The 25,506-nt window shown below is 36.7% G+C and overlaps 1 protein-coding gene across 5 annotated transcripts in view; it reads right to left on the reverse strand.

Annotated features, from left to right (window-relative positions):
* The window catches only part of LOC149067624 (hormone receptor 4-like), a 189,066-nt gene that overhangs the window by 18,580 nt on the left and 144,980 nt on the right, over window positions 1-25,506 (reverse strand). For all 5 annotated transcript variants that reach the window (XM_089252433.1, XM_089252431.1, XM_089252430.1 and 2 more), the window contains one exon: window positions 23,200-23,628. In XM_089252433.1, coding sequence (XP_089108559.1) covers window positions 23,200-23,628 — 429 coding nt within the window. The remainder of the gene's footprint in view (window positions 1-23,199; window positions 23,629-25,506) is intronic.

A 25,506-nucleotide genomic window follows, 5' to 3' on the forward strand; every position in this document is an offset into this window, starting at 1 on the left:
TGAGTCTGTTAAAATTATCTCTGTTACAGTTGTAATTCAGTTTATTTTTAGATAACAGTCTAGACAATAGAATAGAACAATTTTTACACAAATTGCCCATGAATGAGTCCTGTAATTAAAATAATAGTTTAAGTGGGTGATATTTGAGCCCCCTACCCTATACATTAGAAAAAAACTAGCCTAAATAATGATTTTTTTTTGGGTGATCATTGTTCACACACTCACAGTTGATTGACTGTTGTTAACTCACTCATTGTTCATACACTATCAATTTTAGTTTAATGAAATGATCATAGATGTAAACTAGTATATGGCCCATGGGCCTGAACATCCCCTTCCAATATATACAGGGTGCATAGGTAACAGGGCATATAGCATTTTACTGGTGAACCGTTGATCCGAGAGGCATATATTCAATTAGAAAAAGCATCCAAATAACATGTAGTACTCAAATATATGGCAAGGTGTTGCATAGTCATTAAAATAAAAAAATTAATTTTTTATACAGTTCCCATGAGCCCAAAAACCCAATTAAAAAGCTGTTGCCCCGTCTTGCCTGATGCCAACAGAAACAATTCCATGTTTCTAAGTGCAATATTCAGGGGGATATTAAAATTCAAAAAACAGAGGAAAGTTTGGAAAAAATAGCATTGAATGCAGGTAAAACAGTTTATCCACATTTACTATTTTTTCCTAACTTCTCTTCGTTTTTCAAATTAGAATATGTCAGTGAATATTGCACTTAGAAACATGGATTTTTTTTGTTGGTGGCAAGAGAAACAGGGCAACAACCTTCTAATTGGGTTTTTGAACAGGGTGTCCATATGAAAAGTTATTATTTTTATTTTGATAACTATACAACCCCTTGCAGCATGAATGATATATCTGAGTACTCAGGGCTGCAACTAGGGGGAGGGCAGGGGCATAGGCAGAGATAGACTTGAAAGTCTAGGGGGGGGGCCACGATAATAATGATGTGAATTCATATATACACATATACATTAGATCAGTCGACTCCACCTTTGACGCTGGGGGCCGTATCTCCGCCCATGGGCAGGAGGGGGATTCAGAATATCTGTAGTCCACCTGTTATCCTGTCTTTTATCAATGTGTATTGCCAATTTCATTTCAAGCATTTCATTCCCTTCCAATTACATACATATCTTCTTTTGACTTCTTATTCTAGTGTGATTCATTTTCCCGTCTCTTCTTACAATGCTTAGCATACACCTTCCCATACTCCCTTGGGCTATCCACAACAGGGATGAACAAATCTATCGGTCAATGTGCTTGGGACATGTAAAATTTTTGACCAGGTATGCTTTTTCCCGACCACATGCCTCACGCAGGGATATAACAAAAAATTAAACACTTCCATTTTTTTTAAATTTTTCATCGATGATGATGCAATTGCTCCAACACACGTGCATGAAATGAAATTCCACAGAAAGGCTTTCTTTGGCAGGCATGATGCAAATGTGTAGTCAACATATTTTGATCTATTTTCATGGTCCTAATATTTAGCAGCCTGATTATGGGCATCATAAACTGCAACTGGGCTGTTTTGGAAAACGGAAAACAAGGGCCATCATTTCAACATTTTTTGCAGGCAGGACAAAGAACATGTACAAACACAACACAATTCAAGGTATGTATGTATATATTTGTATATATATACCATTTCTATTTCTACCAATTCACATTCCTCTGTGGGGAATCGAATCACCAACCTCTCACTGTCCGGACGAGTGCTCTACCATTAAGCTACAGAGACAAAGATTTCCTCCTTTGGGCTGAATAGGACTGCTTTTAATGGTAGAATACTCACCCGGACAGTGAGATGTTGATGGTTTAATTCCACACAGTGGAAGGAATATGATTTTTCTTTTCAAAATTTATCTTCACTTGGTATCCAGACAATTTTACTTAGTATAATTTTCAGAGAGGTTTTCCTCATTTGGTTGTATGTTGTCTATTATAAAGCATCCTAAAGGGATAAAAATTCTGCTATTAATTCTAAAATTGTGAAAAATATTTATGTGCATTTCTCTTCTACATGAAAATATCTGAAAAAATTTTCCATCACAAAATATGGGACCTCTGTTGCCACCTCTATCAAATAAAAACTAAATTATCTGTAATAATTTTTCAAGTAAAGTTTTATGTCAGTTTCAAACTGGTACGCAGCCTGAAAACAAATTTAAATGTGTTATAATACTATATATTATTTGTTTGCTGCATACCAGTGTAAATTTTATGCACCAAAATACTGGTTAACATGTTTTTTATGTTTGTCCCTAGATCACCCTTTGTAAACACAAAAAAACATATTTACTAGTATTTTTGGTGCATAAAATTTACACCTGTATGCAGCATAAAATTTAAAAATATTTCTAGTTTTATGCCACAATAGTGTTCATTTTCATGCTGCATTTCAGTTTGAAACCAACAAACATTTTGTTTTAGGAATCAAAACAGATATTTTTGTTTTTATTCAACAGCTGACAGCAGGAGTCCTAGCTTAATGCGGTTTCTCGTATTTATATTAGCAAAGTATAAATATGAAATATAAAAAGTCAGGTAGTTAGAGGAATTTTCCCTAATATATTTTTTCACCAGTTCACAAATTATTTCTCCTATTTATGCTAATTTGTGAAAATTTTTGCTTAATTTCAATGGGCTGCAATAAGAAAAAGATTGAAGAACACTGAATCAAACCTCACAATTCGACACTATAATGCCCTGTGAAAATTTTTTTCGAGATGTCTTAGTTTTTGTCAGGATTTATCCCAGTTCGTTTTGTCCTCAGATGCATGATCTGGCACACTACCTTCCACCCGCGTTTCCCTAAGTCTGGTCCCATATCGTAAATTGGCAATGATTCTATAATCACAGTGAGTTTTAACTTAGTGACTTTTTCCACTGGCAACAGCATGGAAAATTATAATTAGCAGGTTGACTAACTTTAGATTTTTAATTGGCTACCACATTCCTTTAAATTTTTGTATTTCTTTGAAAATTTTGATTTAAAAAACATTAATGGCTTTTGATACTTTTTGTGCAATCAACTTGTTTTTAAATTTTTTTCCAAGTAAATCCAGTGATAATAATTTTTGCGCATGCAAAATTTTGTGATTCTGACATCTATTATTTTAAGTTACATGCCCGTCAGGACATGTAAATTTTTGGGGATTTGTTCAGCCCTGATCCACAGTCTTTCTATTGCCATGCTAGTAAGTGTCCATGTGTTTCCATTGCATTAGTCAGTGCTTGTAGGACACTTATTAGTATTCACACACAATCGTTGAATACTTATCTTTTCAAGTAGAGTGGCATGTTGTTCACACAAGCGCAGATCTATAGGGGGGGGGGGTGAGGTGATCACACACCCCCCATCCAACAGCAAAATATGAATTAGGGGTCATTCAAGTATTATGTCAGCATTGAGGGGGGGGGGAGAGGGGGTTTCGGATTTGCTGACTTTTGCTGACAAGGAGGAAAGGGGGGTTTGACTGTTGCTTACGTCATCAGCCATCCTTTTTGAAGATATGAAATATTCTAAGCTGCTGACGAAATTTTGCTGACAGGGGGAGGGGGGAAATCAAAAATGGCTAAAAATCTGTTACGTAATACTTGAATGGCCCCCTTATTGCCCCCCCACAATGCGATAATTCATGAAATTTTCGTAATTTCTTTTTGATAATAATTTTTTTCAATAAAAATTATTATTTTGCGAGGATGACGTCACTCTCCGCTACCATAGGAAGGTTTATAACTGGCTGTTGCGAAGATTGGAAAGAGAAAATTCAGCTGCCTTTGCGGGAAATCGAACCCACTTCCTTTCACTTTCCGGGTGAACACACCAGACTACAAAGGCAATCTCTCTTTCCTTGGAGCTCGGGTATTCTTTTTGCTTCATTGAACTCTCAATATTTCCCACAAACGCCAAGTTGTTTCCCATGTGAACCAATTTTGGCCAATTTTTCCCACGAATATGGGAAATTTTCCATGAGTTACCACCACCAGCCCCTGAACTCACAAGTAGAGATGGGCAAAACGGTTTCCTTCCGCTCTGAACCACTCACTCACTGAAATGAACCGCGCTCTTTTGAGGGTAATTGACTAAAAGCGCCATCTAGTGAGGGTTTTGTAAACTCCCGTGGTCCCCACCCCCTCCCCGAGAATCTGAATTTTTTTCCAAATTGCAGCATCGAGTTTACCAAAGCTGCATTAAGAGTCTCTCAAGCGGGTTTGGAGTTTACCAAGGGACACACGTTTCAATTAAAAAAATCAACTAGAGAAATATGCAAAAATGAAGCTTTTCATTCCAAAAAAAAATAATAATAAACCTTTTCCCTTTATAGAAGAAGAATCTCGTACAGGGCGCGGTAGCCCGGTCGATAAGATGCTCGCCTAAAGTACCAAAGGATGTTTAGAAGTGTCGCTAGTTCGATACCCGATTCGTCCTTATCAGAAAACTTTCCTGACACAGGGGTACAACAAACAGGGGTATGTTTACCAAGCACTCTGTTCACGTCACAACATGGACAACATGCGTGAAGGTGCCAAGGCCATGGTGTGTGAAATGCTGGGCTCTATACAGCTTCTGGATGTATTTTTCAAGGAAAAATGTTCAGTCATGGAGAATGAGAAAACATCTCCAACAAAGAAAATATAGCTTCAGCAATTTCCATCGTCGCCGATAGTGAGAAAGAAACGCCAACTCTTCTCTGGAAGGGAGTGAACAAGTCTGCGCAACGCTCCATTGTATCAATTGTATCGCCTCAGGCTAAGCAGGATTCGTCGTCGGCAAACGTCACAACCAACACCATGACTGGAGCTGGTGTCGATGATGGTGATTATGCCCCATTCACCGATGTGACCCACAGAGTAATAATACTATAGAGTGCGCGCGAGGGGTTACAATGTGAAGCAAAGATCCGGAGTCACGTGATTCCGGTCGAAAGGCTGGTCAGGGAATCTCGCTGGCAATGCTTTCCTTATGGCTGTTCGTATGACGATCTCCAAGTGCTGTCTTATTTTTCATTAGAATGGTCACCACGTGTGCAGCTTTCGGATGTTCTGAACGGTTTAGGAAAGGAGGAACATTATCCTTTCACAAAGGAATACTTTTTTGCTTATTCCCCTTCTTATAAATTAAAAATTGGAATATTAAATTGACGATGCAATGGATTTCTGACGTAATCTCAGTTTCTAACGACTCCATTTTGGATTTAATTCAATTAAAGTTCCAAGTTTTGGTAAAATTCAAATGGCATGAATCATTATTAAATGTTTTAATAGAATTTTTGGCAATAAATGATTGAAATTGTGAGTTTTATGAAGTTTTAACTGAAATATACGTCTCCGCAAGATTTGGCGAGATTTGGCGAGCTAGTGAGTTCATTCGAGTTTTGCTCAACTTGGAAGAAAATATGCTTTTCAGATGGAGAAATTTATGAAAAATATTCTATTTAAATAGAATGTGAGGAAAACTTCCCCCCCCCCTCTAGACAATTGCAGTTTTGCATAAAAATGCATAACAACCTCTAAAAATAATAGTATTTTTACCCCTCTTCGTAACGGTTATGTTTGCATATGCTGATAAATACAGCAAAAGCCAACATGAACTAAGCCGATGAAAAAAAATCTCTCTCTATCTTCGCATTTATTATTAATTTAATTTTTATGGCGAAATATGTGTAGTGCACGCATCTCATACGGACAGAACTAAGTTGTTGAAATAAAGTGATATTTCAGCATGGATTTTTTCCATATTCATTAAACTTACTAACTTCATTTTGAGAATTATTCGATTCATTCGTAAAAAGTGATAAATGCTACGAAATTCATCAAACTTACTAAAAATATTGGTAATTATGCATATATTTACCAACTATTATGCATAATTTCTGAAGATAACGCGCACTACGGATTTATCAGATTTACAGTAACATAAACATTATATATTTGTTGTATACAATATTTTGTTTCCTGTGTGTGTATAGATATTTAGAAAGCTATTAAAAACTGTGCCAAAAAAATTTATTTCATGAAATTTATACTGTTTATATTCACTTCCTTCAAATATTATATATTCAATTAAAATTTAAAAACCCATGTGTTAAGAAATTATTAAGAATTATCACTTAATGGAAAATAAATAAATTCCGTTTCCCAATATTTGTTTATTTTATAGAATTTATTTTTTCAAATCTGATACTCCCTAAATATTTCACATAAAAATGAGTGAAATTCATTGAAAAAATGAAGGAAAGTTTTCATCAACTTGATCGAATTGAGTCAAATTTCGTTACAGCAACATCCTAGCTTCTGCGAAAACGCGCCAAATGTAATAGCGCAGAACCTGTTCTTTCCCCGACAATACTGCTCATCTTTTCTTCACGTTCGACAAGTTTTATGAATAGCGTGCGCGGTCTATTTATATCTTAAGTCTATGATGTGACCAGAAAACGTCGTAGAAGAAATTTACTGAAAGGCTCTCGGGAGGAAAGTTGTCTTTTGTCTGCAGGTGCGGTGGTCCCTAGGGATACACTAATCTATCTGGGAAGATGCGAGAAAAGCACTTCAGCTGATGATGTGAAGAACTTCATGAGTTCTGAAGATATTTTGGTTAACGATTGTGAGCGTCTGAGCTCGGAGGAGGCTCCATATGCATCTTTCAGGATAGCTGTTACTAACAGGCACAAAGTTACTAACAGACAGTTCCTTCTGGCCAGTGGGTGTTGTGGTACGACGGTTTTACACGCCCCGACGTATGCTGACAAATGTTCGAACAAACCCGGAAACAGAAAATGTTAGGATTGATCAGACGGCTCAAACGAATGCGTGACGCAATAAGTCCAATGGCAATGGTATTAGAATGTACTACCAAAATGTGAATGGGCTTAGATTGAAGTCACAAGAGTTTTACACTGCTCTCTTAGCCGGGGATTATGACGTTATTTGCTTAACGGAAACGTGGTTGACTGATAGTGTGTGTGATTCCGAGCTATTTGATTGCAGATATGTAATTTATCGCCGAGATCGTTATGTTCATCCAACCACATGTTTTAAAGGAGGTGGCGTTCTAATTGCAGTTAATAAAAACCTGCAAAGCACTGAATTGGCAACATGGTGTTGTTTCGCAGAATCTATATGCGTTCAGGTTAGGCCTTCCGATCATCACATAGTCACTATTTGCAATGTTTACTTTCCACTTAAATCTGTAAGTGCTGATTACATAGAGTTCTTTCAAGCTGTTGAAGAAACATTCCCTGTTTCGAAAATGCATGAGCTTATGATCATGGGTGATTTTAATATACCCAATATTGATTGGTCAGTGGATCCACCTCAACCTATCTCAGCTTGTGAAATTATAAATATTTTGTTGGATAACCTGAACTATCATGGGCTGAAGCAAGTTAACACAGTGCCAAACACCAATCTGCGGCTTCTCGATCTTGTTCTTGTCTGCCACAATCGGATATCGTACCGTATTGAACACTGTGAATGTCCTCTAATTATAGAAGATAGGCACCATCCGTCACTTGAAATTTTTCTCCAAGTTGAATGCCAGGCGAAATACATAAGAAATTGTGGAATAACTTCCTATCAGTTCAATAGAGCCGACTTTGTTAAACTGTACCACTTACTAGGAAATTTGAATTGGGACAGTCTCCTTCACATTAATGACGCTGACTCTGCGGTGAGTCTATTCTATGAAAGTCTGCATCGGGTACTCGGCTCTTGTGTTCCACAAAAGAAAACGCATCGACGTAAATTCCCTCCATGGTTCAACAGTGAAATCATTAACAGCATCGCCATAAAACATCAAGCTAGGAAAAAATATCTTCGTACCGGGAGTGTGGAGTCTAAACTTCATTTCTGTTTGGTCAGACGCTTATGCAAGGAAAAGATTCAAACTGCATATAGGGACTACTTAAAACATATTGAAGATGGTCTTCAGCGGGATCCTTTATTGTTTTGGCAATTCATAAAGTCCAAACGAAAACGTGTCATTATTCCAAGCACAATGCATTTTAATGGCTCTACTTCTTCAACTGGCCAAGAAACCGCTAATGCCTTCGCGGATTACTTTGAATCTGTGTTTACGAATAGAAATATTTCTTTACAGTCGATTTCACAAGGGCAGTTTTTGACTGAAACTGACCTCTTCCATCTCGCCCATATGCAGTTTAGGGAAGCTGACGTCTTATGCGCTATAAGGAAGCTCAAGTCATCCAGGGCCATCGGACCAGATGGTATTCCGGCTTACGTAGTCAAAGGTTGTGGTGAATTACTGCCACGTCCGTTAACAATTATATTTAATAAATCATTGAGTACAGGTTGCTTCCCTTCGTCGTGGAAATTGGCAAGTATAGTTCCCATTCATAAAAAGGGCGACACATCCAATGTAACTAACTACAAACCAGTTTCGATTCTAAGTTCATTCGTCAAAATTCTAGAATCATTGATTTATGAAAAACTGTATAATCACTTCGCGCCTTCGTTGAGTCCGTTTCAACACGGTTTTGTTCGCAAACGCTCAACTGTAACCAACCTTGCGAACTTCACCCATGATCTGTCGGTTGCTCTTGACAATGGGGAACAGATAGACACCATATACACAGATTTTGAAAAGGCTTTCGATCGCGTAGATCATCATCATGTGATCGACGGACAAACACAGATTTATTTACAGAACAGCAATTCACTCGTATTTACAGGCTAATCAGAGAGCTAACAACTTTCTCGCAAAGTTTAAACACAACTGACTGAATCTCCTTGTGCCTGCTATCTGGTGAGCGCCACGGCATTTATAACCCCGGAGAAACCCCGAGAAAAAGAACATTCCACAAGATTCTATTTTACAGTTTCCTAGTCGGCAGCGCCACTGTACGGAGGGGTTGAACCAATGTCTGAAGGGGCGGGACTTTCTAGATTTTTCTCTACACGCCCTGCCAGTTCTCCACCAATCACATGTCTCTGCGCTAGACCGAAACCGGTATCAACTGATTTCGACATTTTGAGAGCCATCAGAAGATTGCGATAACGACTTGCGCTATCTATCGTTCATAATTCGTAACAATAGATCGTCAACAATGAGAACGGCCACCGGATCCCGGTCTCCAAGAACAATAACATCGCCATTTGTATTTTATTATTGTATAATTATGTAACGTAGTTTAATAAAACGAATATATCCCATATTTCTGGCGATGAGAAGAACGAACAAGATGGCGACCGAACAGCATGAACTGCCGTGTGAACGGAAAAGAACGAAGCAGCAACTCAAAGCGATCTGACTAAGTTTCACTTCTCGGTGAGTTTATTTTTTTAAAATCGCTATTATATTCGTCGTTTTGAACTGCAAGTGCGTGTTTTCCGAATCACGGACGATGCTGATGTGCGCGATCTTATTCTCTGAGGCATAGGACCGCATCTTTTCAAATTAGTGAACGATAATTTTGATTGTCTCGCCGGATGAAAAAACATATGCCGAGATCAAGGAATTTCTACAAGCCGGCTACGAACATACACGCGGAGCGAACGAAAATCACGCAGCGCTATCGTCACAGTGGAGAAACTGTCAAGGAGTACGTATCGCCTCTGCGAACATTGGCGGTGAACTGCAAATTCAAAAATAATTTTGATGAGTGTTTACGGGATCAACTCATTCTAGGAATCAACGATTCGCGAATTCAAGAATTGTTATTCCGTGAACACGCCGACGAAGCTACAACACTCAACGAAGTCGAAAAATCAGCTACCAATTACGAATCCGCTCTATTGAACAGGGAAGCTGTTGAATCCACGATCAAGCCCGAACATGTGCTCGCTCCTACACAACCGTCCTCGATAACACCGCGTAATCGAAAGGTAAACAATTAGATGAGATCGCGATGATGCCTGATCATGAGGGAAAGAAGACGAAGTTTCGTATCGACAAGAGGAAAGCGTGCATCCGTTGCGGAGGAGCGAAACACAGGAAAGGGGAAAAATGCACAGAGCATGTTCTGGAAAAGGCCGTTTCCAGAAAGTTTGTGTGAAATCTGGAAATGCGAGTTTGTGCATAACATTTTTCGTGTCAGTCAAGATAAAAAAAAGTATGAAATCAATGCCTTGGTGAACAAATGTTGTGTCAAATTTTAGTATGACACTGGGTCGTGCAAATCACTCATCCCGGAAGTTTTTTATAACAAAATCGGGAAAACAAGATTGTCTGAATCAAAACAACTAACTGTTAGCATATCCTGACCAGCCTATTGCTACACTTGGTGAAGCAAAAGTGAACATTACAATCGGTACAGCAATCAAAATATATTACGTCACAGTGGTACCTGGAAAAGTGTTCCTATACTGGGAAAAGATCTCATGCAGGTGTTTAATATCGAACCGACATATTCTGTAAACACTAGTTTCAGATCCGACAGAAACAGTGTCACAAATCCTTAAGGGATATCCTGACATTTTTGATCAGTCACACATGGGAACAGTCAATAGCTTTGAAGTCAACATCAAACTTGGGGAGAATGCAGTGCTTATAATTGTGAAAGCTCGACCAGTTCCTTATGCTTTGCGTGGTTTTGTAAAACGGAACACTAGAACAAGTGGATGTAAACAATGAAATTGACGAATGGGCTTCTCCTGTAGTTTACGTCACAAAGAAAAACGGACAAATTCGTCTATGTGGGTATTTCAAATCCACAATAAATCCTTACATGATAACTGAATCCATATCCAACATTTGAGGATGTTGTTGCAAAGTTGAATGGCTGTGTGGAGTTTAGAGGTATCGATCTGAAGGGCACATTTCTTCAAGTCAAGGTCAACAAATATTCACAGAAGTATGTGGTAATTTCGACACACAGGGCTTATTACCATTACACCAGCATGCCATTTGGAATATCATGTGCTCCAATCATTTTCCAGAAACTGATGGATCAGGAACCTTGTCGGAATGGAGGGAGTAACCTGGTTCCAGGATAATATTGCAGTTGGTTTGGTGCAGGCCCGTATCCAGAAATTTCGTTCGGGGGGGGGGGGAAACAAAGTGATGGAACAATATATTTGGCCATCTTTTCCTAATTTTTCGGTCATTTTCTCACATTTCGGGGGGGGGGGACCAGACCCCCAAGTCCCCCTCCCCCGCTACGGCCTTGAGTTGGTGGATGAAATAGAACAGAACACTTATCAAGACTTCGCAAAGTTTTTGATATTTTTCGAAAGGTAGGCTTGAAGACGCAACAGTCAAAATTGCAGCTTTTTCATATCAGAGATCAAATTCTTGGGACACAGAATTAACAAGAACGGTATTCTGCCTGATAGCGACAGAATAAAAGCTCTCAGTGAGTTACCTGCACCAACAAATGTTCCAAAACTAAAATCTTTTTTAGGTTCAGTGAACTATCACAGTAGATTTGTCAAGAACTTGCAAATGCTTTGTGCACCTCTACACAAATTTCTGCAAAAGAAGAAAAGTTGGAAATGGAGCAAGTTTCATCAACGATCCTTTGAAAACATCCGAGAGCAAATATCATCTGATATATTGCTTACTAGAAATATATCAGATGATATTTGCTCTCGGATGATTTTGATCTAGCAAAACCAATCGTAATGTCTTGCGATGCTTCAACCAGCGGTTTGGGAGCTGTGATCCCCAACATCGTGTTGATGGTGAACTGAAAATCATTGTTGCTGCTTTCAGAACTCTCAACCAGGCCAAAAAGAACTATTTCAGCATTGATCGAGAGGCCTTAGCCATTATGTTTGGACTGCAAACTTTTTACAAGTGCCTGATTGATAGGAGGCAACCACTTTACTATACAAAGTGACCACAAACCGCTCGAACGCATTCTTGGTAATGATAAGGAAGTACCTCATTTGGCTGCTTCAAGGTTAACAAGATGGGCTATCACTGAGTGCTTTGATTACGAAATCAAACATCTGCCTATCAAAGAAATGTGTGTTCCTGATGCATTGTCTCGACTATTTTTGCCTGAAAAAAGCATCAGTGATTTTGAAAGCCGTGCAGCTGTCTACAGAATTGTGAACCATACAATAAACGAGCTCTTTCGAACACGAATTCTCAAATCCCAAATAGAAAATGATCCTGTTCTAAGTAAAGTTATTCTGTGCACAGAACGTGGATGGCCACAGAAGAACAAACTGGACGAGAACCTGTATCCATTTTATGAGAAACGACATGAACTGTCATATGACAAGGGATTTTAATGTTAAACAATGGCATTGTAATACCAAACAAGTTGAAGAACTGTGTGATGGAAAAAATTCATGGAGGTTATGCTGGCATTGTTTCAATGAAATCAGTAGCCAGAATGTCAGTATGGTGGCCATGCATTGATCGTGACATAGAACATATGGATAAAATATGCTTGGACTACAACATAAACCATCCAAAAATTTGTGAATCACCTCTATTTTTATGGAACAGCACAGGAAAGCCTTGGGATAGAGTACACATTAACTTAGCACAGCTAAATGATGATAATTGAAAATAGATCTGGAGGGGTTATGGTTTTTGCAAAAAAATCACTCAATTTCAATCAAATAACCCTTGTAATAATGCAAACCGCTGAATATGTTGTAATTTATAGTGATCTCTTAAAATTGTTGGTTTTTAGTGCATATAGATCTCATGCGTTCTCCTCTGACTGTTTTGTATCTGAAATTAGTCCGATTTTACAAACACTTAAATATCGGAATGTTGTTCTGATTGGTGATATAAATATAGATTTATTGAATGTTAATGATAACGTTGTCATTGATTATCTTGATTTTCTCTATGGTATTGGTTTCCACTGTTTCATCAATAACATAACCAGATCATATTCTAATGGCAGTGGATCATGTATTGACCACGTTTTCATCAGAATGAGCAGAAACATGGAATGTGTTAATTCATTTATCTTCCAATCTAGTTTAACTGATCATTATGCAATTGGTTGTAAATTAAATTTTATTAACAATACTTACAATTCCAATAAATTGAGAAAGAAATTTATCTCTGTTGATTACCAAAATATTACTGATTACTTAAGCAATTATGAATTTGCATATGTAGAAAGTGATCCCAATATTTCATTTGACTGTTTTCTCAAAACTCTTGAAATTATCACTATGAATCATACTAAGTGCTTTAATAAACCGAAAAACAGAAGAAAAAAAATAGTTGGGTTACAAAGGAGGTTTTGGATCTTGTAAAACTAAAACAAAATCTCTATTTGAAATGTAAAAAATTTCCATTTGATGTCTTGGTGAACATTGCCTATAAATCGGTTACTTCTTGTGTTAAAATGAAAGTTACTGAAGCAAAAAATAAATTTTTTCTACATGAATTTAATAAATGCCATACATCACAACAACAATGGAAATTTGTAAATAAAATATTAGGTACCGATGGGCCAAAACAATCTTTGCCTATGGGAAGGGATCCAATTTTAACTTTAAATAATATTAATACCCATTTCATCACGATGTCGGGTGGAAATAACTCTTCATATCAAAATTACGTTCCTGCCTATTCAATTAACAATAACTCTCAATCAATGTTTTTTTCTGAAATAAGTTATACTGAGGTCTCGAATATTATATTTAATATATCTCCAGGTAAAAATTGTTCTAACATTATTAATTCAAAGATACTAAGAGTGCTTCCAAATAATGTGGTTTCTTATATGACCCAACTTTTTAATGACTGCATTAAATACTCCATTTTTCCTGATGTTTTAAAAATTGCAAATGTTACTCCAGTTTACAAATCAGGAGATGTGAATATTTTTAACAACTATAGAGCAATATCTGTTCTTCCAACATTTTCGAAAGTGTTTGAGACCATCATAAAAATCCGAGTATTTGACTTCCTCAACAAAACAAAATTCTTTTCTGATAATCAGCATGGGTTTCCACCTAAAAAAAATACTGAAACAGCATTATTAATTTTTACTCAATTTGTCTATGAAAACGTTGATAAATCCCACAAAGTAATAACAATATTCTTGGATATAAGAAAAGCTTTTGATTCAATAAATTACGATATTCTCCTTTCGAAAATGTATTCAATTGGCATCAGGGGTGGCACACACGATTTGATGAAATCATACTTGAAAAATAGAATCCAAAGAGTCAGATGTTCAAGTTTCTACAGTTCTCCTTTAATAATTAAAAGGGGAGTCCCTGAGGGCTCAGTTTTAGGTCCCTTATTGTTTCAAATATTCATAAATGACTTTTGCGACATTGATATTTTTGGTACAATTATCTGCTTCGCTGATGATACGGTGGTCATGTATGCAAGTAATGATTAGTATGGTATTCAATTGATATACCATACTAACCAATGTAATCTCACTTCATGTTCATGTAACTGTCTTAAAGCTGTCAAGAGGCCTCTATTTCGATAATAATTTAAAATGGAAATCACACGTAAACTTTCTACATAATAAATTGAGGTACATGATTTTCAAGTTTTTTCATCTCAGAAGTCAGGTTAATAAAGTGTTCATCAGAAATTTGTATTTTTCGTGGTTTCAATCACGCATATACAGGGTGAATTTAAAAAAACTATCCCGACATATGGGCCCCTAACTATCATACCATTCACAGAAACTGAATGAAATTTTGGCATAAGGTATTTTGATGTATGCGCTCAAGAATGATATGGAAAACAACAGTGTCACTCTAACAGTTACGGTTACAGTGAGAAAATTTCGAAAATATCAAATGGCAACACCAAGTTTTTTGTATTGGAATGTGATCTCCATTGTGAAAAACCCTAAATAGCGTTCGAACGGCAACTGTAGCATGAAAATCACCGGCGGTAGATAGGCTAAAAGTGAGGACAACCAATAAGGACAGAGAAGCAGCATAAAATAAAGCATTTTATTGTGTTTCACAAATTTTCCACATGACCTTGTAGAGGACTAATCAGGCTGGGATCTCAGCCGAAGAAACGGTGTGACGAATGAAACGAACATTAATGCTCTGGTGCACGGCAAAGTCCTTTTTACTTTTTCCTTGCCTAGCTCCGGGGATTTTCGTGCTACAGGTGCCATTCCAACGCTATTTAGTGTTTTTCAGTATGGAGATCGCATTCCAATACAAAAAACTTGGTGTTGCCATTTGATATTTTCGAAATTTTCTCACTGTAACCGTAACTGTTAGAGTGACACTGTTGTTTTCCATATCATTCTTGAGCGCATACATCAAAATACCTTATGCCAAAATTTCATTCAGTTTCTGTGAATGGTATGATAGTTAGGGGCCCATATGTCGGGATAGTTTTTTTATAATCACCCCGTATTACGGTCTTTGTATATATGGTGGAGATTATAATAGTAATATTCGTCCTATAATTAATCTACAAAAAAAAGTAATTCGACTAATATATATATAATGACTATAACACCCAGTCTAATATTCTTTTCCGTAATGCTGACGTCTTAACTGTTCGTCAGCTGTACTTGCTAAAAGTTGCAATTACTCTGTACAAAAAACACCATTTGCCCATGCGCACTACAGTAAATCCACGTAGACCAAATTGTATTTTTGCTATTCCACATGCACACAAAGATATTTCGCAAAAACACTTCATTTTCATAGCGCCAAGGTTCTTCAATTCAATACCTTATGAAATGCAAACAATTACAAATCTGCCTCATTTCAAAAAAAAACCTTAAAGAATATCTTCACTCAATAAATGATATTGAAATTTATTTTCACATAGTTCCATAACTGCAAATCTTATTAATCCCTTTTAATGTCTAATTGAAGTAGCACTCCGAAAGCCAGCCACAATATGTACATGTATATACACACACACATTTCTTCCCCCCCCCCCACTTTTTTCTTTTTTACTTCAACATAATGAACACATTATAAATATTTACTAATTAATTTCAAAATACTTGTACTACTAATTAACTTGATTTTGTATTTATGATTATTTGTGTGTTTGAATTTATGTATATATATATTTTTTTCCCATGAAACGTTTGTATCAGTTTTTAATTTTTTTTCATGATCATAACCCCAGTATTGGCAGCCATTTGCCTCTTGGGTAGTGTTATTTTGCGAATGCAACTGTTATTTAATGAAATAAATTGAAATTGATTTTTCATCATTGACTCTCATTCTCGATGGCTAGAAGTATTTAAGCTAAAACAAGTTACATCCGCTCATGTGATTAAATATTTCGAAAGCTGTTCGCTTCATATGGAATTTATCGCATAATTGTGTCTGACAATGGACCACAATTTACACAATCTGAATTCAAGGAGTTTTGCAACAGAAATGGAGTTAAACACGTCAGAATAATACCATTCCAGAAGCAATGGTTTGGCAGTGTGAATAATTCACACTTTCAAGACAAGATTCAGAAAAACATCTAATCAGTTTGAAGACCAAGAACACCAACTACAAGTCTTCTTATTCAATTATCGTGCAACTGTATACCGTGCCCCAAATGCCACGCCAGCTAAACTGTTCCTTAAAGAAGAACTGTGTACTTTATTCGGCAGGCTAAAACCCGATCATATAAATGATGTGCCAAGCCCCCTAAAGTCCAAACGGTACCATGATAAAAGATCACACTTTCAAAATCCAGCAGAGCTGTCCATGGAACGGCCATCTTAACCTATGTCTCCATGTTGGCATGGCCAGGGGCCCCATGATCTTCGATACTAAGTATGTAAGCCTAGTTTTTCAAAACGACAATATTCTTTCTTAGTCCACAGAGTATCGTTATATCGAGGTTTCATTGTAATTTAATACATAGGTGCACAAACTCCTGCCCGCAAGCCAATCTGATCTATTCGATGATTTTATTCGGCTTGCTGTGCAATTTCGAAAGAATATATATATTTACAAATATATATATGCTTTACGAGTTTTCATTAAACCAAGTGTGCACAACTTTCGGCCCCCGGGCCAAAAGCGCTTTAACCTAGGGTTGAGGGTGTTTGAGCGCCCCCTCAATAATCAATGAATATACAATGCAACACACCACTCTCCCCTCCTGCATAAGGGCTAGAGTACCGTATATACGGGATAGCCAGAAACTTTCAGCCCCCAAGAGTGGGCCAACAAGAGAATCCACCAGACTCACAAAATAAATGTTGGTAAGAAAGTACCCAGTGTTTACAACACGATAATTGTATCAATTTGTGGCCCGCAAGCTGTTTCCATCTCTCATATCTAGCCCGTAGACTGAAAAAGTGCACGCCTGGGGAAAAAGGAAACGAAATCGGATTATATAATAGTGCACTATTGATTGTGGTGCAGTGGTAACTATTCAGAAATTATTAAAGCCTCAATTGAATATTTTTAAATGAATTTTATCATCATATTTTCATTGTCATACGGCCCGCAAGCTGAAAAGTTTGAACATCAATGTTTGGGTCCAAATCAGACGTCTGGGGGGGGGGGGGTATCCGTGACCTGGATCAAAGACGTTTAGTTAATCAGTGAAAGCATGTTGTTTAAATGTTGGGGGGCCCCCGGGCAGGGCCGCAACTAGGAGGGAACAGGCGAATCTCGTGCTCCGGATCGGGGGGGGGGGGCGCTAAATTTTATCCTCTAACCTATCTTTCGACATTACAGGGGGGGGGGGACGCCAAAATGCCTGCTTCTCCTGGCTGACCAAGCATCTGTTTGCGGCCCTGGCCTAGGGCAAACCCTACACTTCCTCATGCGGGAATCGGGTTCCTGCTGTTTCATGTTCAACAAGTACTGTGGGCCGGGCAGCAACTAGATGCTTGTTCAGCCGGCCAAGCACATATTCTGGCACTCCCTTGTAATGTTGATTGAACGAGAGGTAAAAGGGTGAAATTTGCGCTCCCCTCGGTCCGGAGCAACAGACCGCTCTCTCCTAGTTGCGGCCCTGAATGTAAGGCCGAGTTATAAGAAAAATATGAAATCGTAAGTATTCCAATTTACACATTCCCACTGAACGTTGAATATCAATTCTGATAGTTCCCTTTCCCTTTTCGATTTTACAAACGTAGATACTTCCCATTGATTTAACATTGCATACATGGGTCGAAAAAAAAAATTGGCAATAATAAAATAACTTAAAAAAAAATATATATATATATTTTTATAATCAATAAGTATTTGGGTTTTGTGAATTAGAACTATGCAAAAAAATTTATAAAAAAACAGTAATTTTACTTTGCGTTTTTAGCGGGAGACGGTCACGTGATGAATAGGGTGACGTCACTTGATTTTTTGAAAAGGGTAGCTAGAAAACCGGTTATAGGGCTTCCCCTGGGTCTAGACATCTTATTAACTTGATGTCGTAAGTAGAAGTTTGAGAGTACCCTTGCAACACTAGGTGGTGATGTGCATTGCTTTATGTCTATGCAAATAGTCCTTTTCAGTTAAATTTTTTTAAGGAAGGACACCACACTCGGGGAATGTGATAATGAACTGTTTTTGATAGTTGTGCAGTTTTACAAGAGTAGTGTTGCTAAGGGTATCCTCCCATTAGACTAGAAACTCGCTAATATGGTTCTGATTTTCAAAAAGGGAAGTAGAAAAACTCTCAAATTATTCCACAGCAAGTTTGACAAGCTCCCTCTCAAAAATACTAGATATTATCATAAAATGTGATAATGGTTAAGTGGATGAGAGAGAAGGACAATACATTTTTCGATGAATAGCATTTGTTCAGGAAGGATAATTATCCGTACGCACAACGTTGTGCGTAAATATTCTGCCCTGCTTTATTTATTTAAGCAATATTGTTATCCTAGAGGCCTATACAAGAGCATGCGGTTGATTAGCACATACATATTTAGTAACATTTAACAAGAAAAAAGAGATCGTGGGGAGTCAACAATAGTGGAGGGGAGTTTGTTCCATTCAACTATGGTATTAGGAAAGAAACTATATTTAAAACAGTTGGTAGAGGCAAAAATATGTTTTAATTTTTTGGGGTGGTCAAGTCCATTGGAGACATAGGAAGGCTTAGTCAGAATACCGGACGTATTGAAATTTAGATGACCATGAGCTATTTTATAAAGCATGGCTAAGTCGGTGAGTAGCAAGTGGGTGGATATTAAGTTCGAGTTCAAGATCTGAAACAGAACTAAAAGAGGACCAAAAGTCGTGAATAAAGTGAGTGAATTTATTTTGGATAGATTCAAGTTTGTTGATATTAATAGCAGTATGGGGGTCGCAGACCTCAGCTGCATATGAAAGAACGGGAGAAATATAAGTTTGGTAGAGAGCAGTCAGACGTCACGCGTAAAGCATTTGAGGTTGCAGTGAAGGAAGAAAAGTTTATTGAGACATTTCTGGTAGATATAATCGATATGAATATTCCAATGTAGGTCAGCCGAAATTATGACACCCATGCATTTAAATTGAGAAATTCTTTATATGGTCACATTATTGATCAAGTATGAGAATTTGATGGGGAGAGACTTATGAGAAGCTCTCATGAAAACTGTTTTAGAGATTGATAGGCATATGCCAAAATGAGCACCAGTCTGAGATGGAAACAAGATTATGTTGCAGAATTTTTTGGTCGGACCTGTGATTAGTTATCCAGTAAATTACCCAATCATCAGCAGAAAATCTAATGGTGCAGTTGAGGGTTTCAGGGAGATCGTTTATATATATTAAAAACAATAAACGCGAAAGGGCTGCTCCCTGAGGAGTACCTGAATTTACAGTGGCAAATGGTGAATCATGACCTTTAAAAAATCATAAACTGTTTATGATTTTTTATGAAAGCTTCTAACCATTTGAGAGCAGTTGAGCATTCAGACCAAGATTTGAAAGTTTAAGGAGAAGTCTATTGTGAAGATGTGAGGAACTTTATCGTAGGCTTTAGAAAAGTCCGAGAAAATTATATCGGTTTGTAACTTGCTATCAATGGCTTTGGAAAGGTCATGGATGAAGAGGGGCAGTTGGGATGTAGTAGAAAAGGATTAACTAAAGCCTTGTTTGTTGGGGAAAAAAAGTTAATGGAGTCTGAATATGTGCGGATTTCCTTTGCTATAATATGTTCGAAAATCTTACAACAGGATGACGTAATAGAGATTCGCCTGAAGTTAAGGGGGTCGGAACCAGATTTGTGAATGGGAAAAATTTTGTTGATTTTCCAATCGGTGGGGAGGATGACGGTATTTAGTGAGACGTTTAATAAGATTAAAAGATAGTCGGAGATTTCTTCAGCACAATAGTTGAGAATGGAGTTTGGAATATATCCTCAGGGTCTACAGATTGTGACTGAAACTTTGAGAAAAGGCAAAAAATGTGGAAGTCGTCTATCTGAATTTTCAAAAGACATTCAATTGGATCCAACATGGTAAGCTCTTGAAGCATTTGCATGATGTTGGGATTTGAGGCAGCTTGTTGAATTGGATAGAATCATAGTGAGATAGGCATGAGAGAGAGACAGAAAGGAGCATGGTGAATGGGAAATTTTGTTATTGGACATGTGCCACAAGTGGAGAGAAAGGAAGCGTCCCATGCTTCCCCCCTTTTTCTCAATAAACTCAATTAAGTTAATGGCATTATCAATCAAATTTAAAGATGATGTGAAGCTAATGGGTAAAATCACAATTCCTACTGATAGGGAGATGCTCCGGACGAACTTGAATGCAATTGAAGCATGAGCAGGTGAATGAAGCATGACTTTTAGCACTGACAAGTGCATGGTTGCCCACTTCAGTATGCATACCCATGTTTTACTTATAAGTTGAATATTTACTTCATTCTGATGGGGACTAGGTTTTGGAATTGGAAAGTTTGCATCAAGAAGGAGTTGACTCCATTTTTGGCACTTTTGAGTTAAAGCACATTTTTTTGTTGAAAAAATCTTTCCTTCGTTTGGTGCAAGATGAAAGTAACTGTAAATTGCAGCAGTTAGTTCCTGTGTTTCTCAATAGATGAAGCAAACACTCTCGTACGATTGAGGCAAGAAAGGGGTAGCTCTTTTAGGTTTATTTATTTCTTTATTTCCTAAAAGTGCCAAAAAATGGAACTAACGTCTTGTTGAGAGACCTTTTCTATTCACGAGCAGTTTAGGGTTTCGGAATATTGCTATACTAATCAAATAGAATGCTATGCAGTTAAAAAGGTGCCTTTGCATTCTACTATGGTAATCCTTTTGTTTTTCCGATGCTTAGTTCCATAAGCGGGAGATGAAAGTCTGGGGGGGGGCATGATGATGATGATGTCAGTTCATGTATACCAATATATGTATATTAGATCAGTCAGACCGCCTTTGACGCTGGGAGGGGGGCGATGCTCCCCCACCCATTTCCGCCCATGCTTAGTTCGTCCTGGTCTGGAGTATTCCATGTGCTTTTGGACGCCATATCTTCAGAAATATATACAGGGTGCACATAGCTAACATCTCGCACCACATTTTACAGGCAAACTGTTGACCATAGAGGTATATTTCCAATTAGAAAAGTATCCAAATAACATGTGAATTTCAGATACATCATTCATATTGCAAGGGGATGTTTTGTTAATAAAATAAAAAAAATAACTTTTCATACAGACACTCTCTGTGTGCTCACAAACTTAATTAGAAAGCGGTTGCCCTGTTTTTACTGAGGTATAAAAATCCATATTTTTAAGTACAATATTTGCTGAGATAATTTTTATCAATTTGAACTAAAAAATATGGATAAAGTTGGGGGAAAAACAGCATAGATGAGGGTTGAACGTGTTTTACTCTCATTTATTTCAATTGTAGTTTATTAAATTATTATCAATTGCATCAAACTGTTATTATATCCATTGATGACATTAAAATTAAATTACTCAAATTACTAGCCTAAAAATATCAAGGGTGGCATATTTTTTGTGAACTTAATTTATATCAAGAAATGCCATGTACCATGATTAGAATAGTAACCACTTTACGATCAAGAGACATAATATTGCATCCAAAGGCCAGTGGAATGAATTCAAACAAGTCTATCTGGTTTTCTTTCCTCTCTCTCCTGATAATCCTGAAGCTTTGAAGTAAAATTACAATTTTTTTCTTTTGGTTTTTTATGTACCCTGATAGCGATTTTTTTCCTCACATATGATGTATCTTTCTCATAAGAGTGAAAGAGAACAGGTAGGGTGAGGGTGAAAAGAAATCTAACTTTGTACCTACATTCTTATCACCTCATCTTTATTGTCTTACTCTTTTTTATTTTCTGTTTTTTTTCCATCTCTTTTTCTAATGTGCGGCTGGATTAAGACAAGGTTACTGTATTTAGTGAGGATTCATCAAATAGAGAGCACCCTGAATTTCTTGCCAATTGAAAGGGTTAAAACAACCAATTTTTGCTGAATTGATATACAGCGAAAATCCTATATAACGACACACACCCTCCATAACTATAATTGCTTATACAGCAAGCTGTCCTAAATTGTTTGCACAGTGGATATCTCTGTAACTGTTGAGTTTTGAAACATACTTTCAATTACAAAAAGTTTTCAAATGACGTGCAGTTACTTAAAATCTAAAAATTTGTTTGAGGGGTCATATACATTAAAAATAAAGAAATTAATTTTTTATACAATTCTCCTGTGTGCTCAAAAACCCAATTAGAAAGTTGTTGCCCTGTCTCCTCTGAAAACAAAAAAAAATCCATGTTTTCTAAGTGCAATATTCACTGAGATATTAAAATTTGAAAAATGGAGGAAATTTGGGAAAAAAACAGCTCTAAATGCAGAAAAACTGTTTAGAGATACCGTTTTACCCACATTTAGAGATGTTTTTTTGCACATTTTTCTTCCATTTTTCAAATTCGAGTATCTCAGTTAATATTGCACTTAAAAACCTGGAATTTTTTTATTGGCCTCAAAAGAGAGATGGGGACAACTTCCTAATTGGGTTTTTTGAGCACACCGAGACTGTAATTTCTTTATATTTTCATGTATACGATCCCTCAAAAAAATTTTGAGATTTTAAGTAATTGCACGTCATTTGAAAGCTTTTTGTAATTGAAAGTACGTATTACAGAGATATGTGCTGTGCAAAGAATTTGGGATAGCCTGTATATTGATACTACCCTCTGGTCCCGATTCACTTTTTTCATAGTGTGTTAAAAATTCTATCTATAACAATAACTCTTTTATAACGATGCATCTCTGATCCCTTGAGCATTGTTATGTAAGCACTGTATAAGTATACCAAAAAGTTTTATTACAAATACTAACCTGAGTATGGATGGCAACTGGTAGCTCACTATAAAAAGGCAAGCGCTTAGTCCACTGGACAAGCTTGTACACAATGTTATCTCCTATGTGGCACAGTTTATCATTCAATTCCATCTTGCACTGTAAAAGTTCTTTCGCATTTTTCAGTTTTGCAACATCCTCAAACATCTCACATTCAATTAACTGTTGAATCATGCTTACTGCTTGTTCTGAAGTCATAGTTTTGTCATGTGAACTAGTAACACAATTTTCCATTTGATGACGCAGATGCATTACATCAGATGGGCAAGTTAAGGCTTTCTTTAATATTTGGCCATTTCCCCAATCTTGACTGCCGGCAGAAGTTGACATGAGCACTGGAAGTTGCTGCTGTTCGATTTGGTTGACGTGACCATTCTTTTGCCCTCTCTTATGTTTCTTATACTTAACCTGAAGTCATCATTATGAACAATAATTAGCAATTTAGAAGCATAAAAAACATTGTTTTTCATAAAATCAGTATTATGTGCCTAAAATATTCGTAGGAGTGAAAAATGAAGCATGTATATTTCCAGAGCCATGTAGTTTAAAATTTTAAATTGCATTTATTGGCAAAGCATATAAAAATACAAATCTTGGTACATATCAAAACTGATTGTACGTAATGCAACCCTATTCATATAAGCGTGTGTTTATTACCAGAGAGCAATTGTTTCCAATATATTTAACCCTTTCATGTATAGGTTTTTTGCAAAAATTTGGGTGATGTACAGTTGAATTACCAGCAGAAAATTCCAAAAACTGGTATTACTGTTAAAATATGGGGTGAAAATTCACGCCTGTTTCAGCTAAAACAACTTGTGAACCATTGGTTATAGAAGCGTACTTGTACCTATAAAAAGTATACAAATAATGTGTGTATTTTTGATCTGTCATTTATTTCCCAGAGACCATACATGTACGGATAGACAAATTTTAATTTTTTATAATTGTCCTCTATTAAAAAGTTTATATATATATATATATATATATATATATATATCTCTCTCTCTCTCTCTCTCTATATATATATATATATATATATATATATATATCTCACACACGCACACACACACACACACACAAATAAAATTCCACGTCTCCAAGTGAAATATCAAATATAGGCTGAGATATTTCAATTCAAAATCACTGAAAATGGGAAAAAGAACAGCATACAAAGCATATGAACACCATAAAACATGTTCGTCCCTTGATATATGCTGTTCTTTCCCTCAGTTTTTACCTTTTTTAAATTCAAATAGGCTAATATTTCACTTGGAAAAAACTTGTACTCATGAGAGACAGAGCCACAAATTTTTAATTGAAAGTTAGAGAACGACGGAACGATATGAAAACCAAATTTGGTATCTCAGAACATATACGGTCCATATTAAAATAAATGACATACTTAAAATGGGCACATTATTTGAATATTTCTAGCTGAAAGCATGTGTTTATAACCAAGAGTTCACGAGTTATTTAAGCTGAAATAAACTTAAATTTTCACCCTGTATAAAGGGAGAAAAAAGAGTGGAGCAGGTTTCCCCCTTCTTTCTCCCTTTTATGGTAACCTTTCTCTATATATATAATGGGGGAAAGGAACATTTTTTTACTCATCACACCATAGTGAAGGACAAAAGAAAACAAAATAATACTCAGCCCATTAGTACAGTTATAAATACATATACAGCATCACAAAAAGCAAAATGCCCAACGAGGTGGCTGAGAAAAAGTTGCGCCCATAACAAATATGGATGTCATATACTTCAAAATTACAGCAACCCTAATAAATAAAAAAGCAATTACAAAAACCAGAAAGGATATATATACATTATAAAGTATTATACAATGCCCATGAAGAATACTTATGGTTGTCTTATTCTAAGTATGGATAGCTTCTCGATTCACCCCAACATGCTTATCGTATTTCTTTTTAAACGTGCCAATTGAGTTAGAATTTACTACTTCCGGGGGTTAGCTATTCCATTTATTAACAACCCTATTAGAGAAAAACGCCCTACGACCCCATGAACTAGAATTATTCCTTACCAATCAATACTGGTGTCCCCTTGTAAAAGCAGTCGATTGCCGGTGTAACAATAATTCATGGTCCATCATATCTATCCCGTTAAAAATTTTGAACACTTCGATCATGTCTAACCGACACCTGCGTTCATTCAATGTGAACATATTCAAAAAAAGAAGTCTCTGTTCTGTGCCAATAAGAACACGCGTAGCTATTCTCTTCACCCCTTCAACCACGTCTATGTCCCACTGTAGGTATGGTCT

The sequence above is a fragment of the Pholcus phalangioides genome, unplaced genomic scaffold (assembly GCF_987345545.1).
Source record: "Pholcus phalangioides strain wild (caught in Gottingen) unplaced genomic scaffold, Ppha-v1.0 ptg000029l_1, whole genome shotgun sequence".
In the NCBI taxonomy this organism is placed as follows: Eukaryota; Metazoa; Arthropoda; class Arachnida; order Araneae; family Pholcidae; genus Pholcus; species Pholcus phalangioides.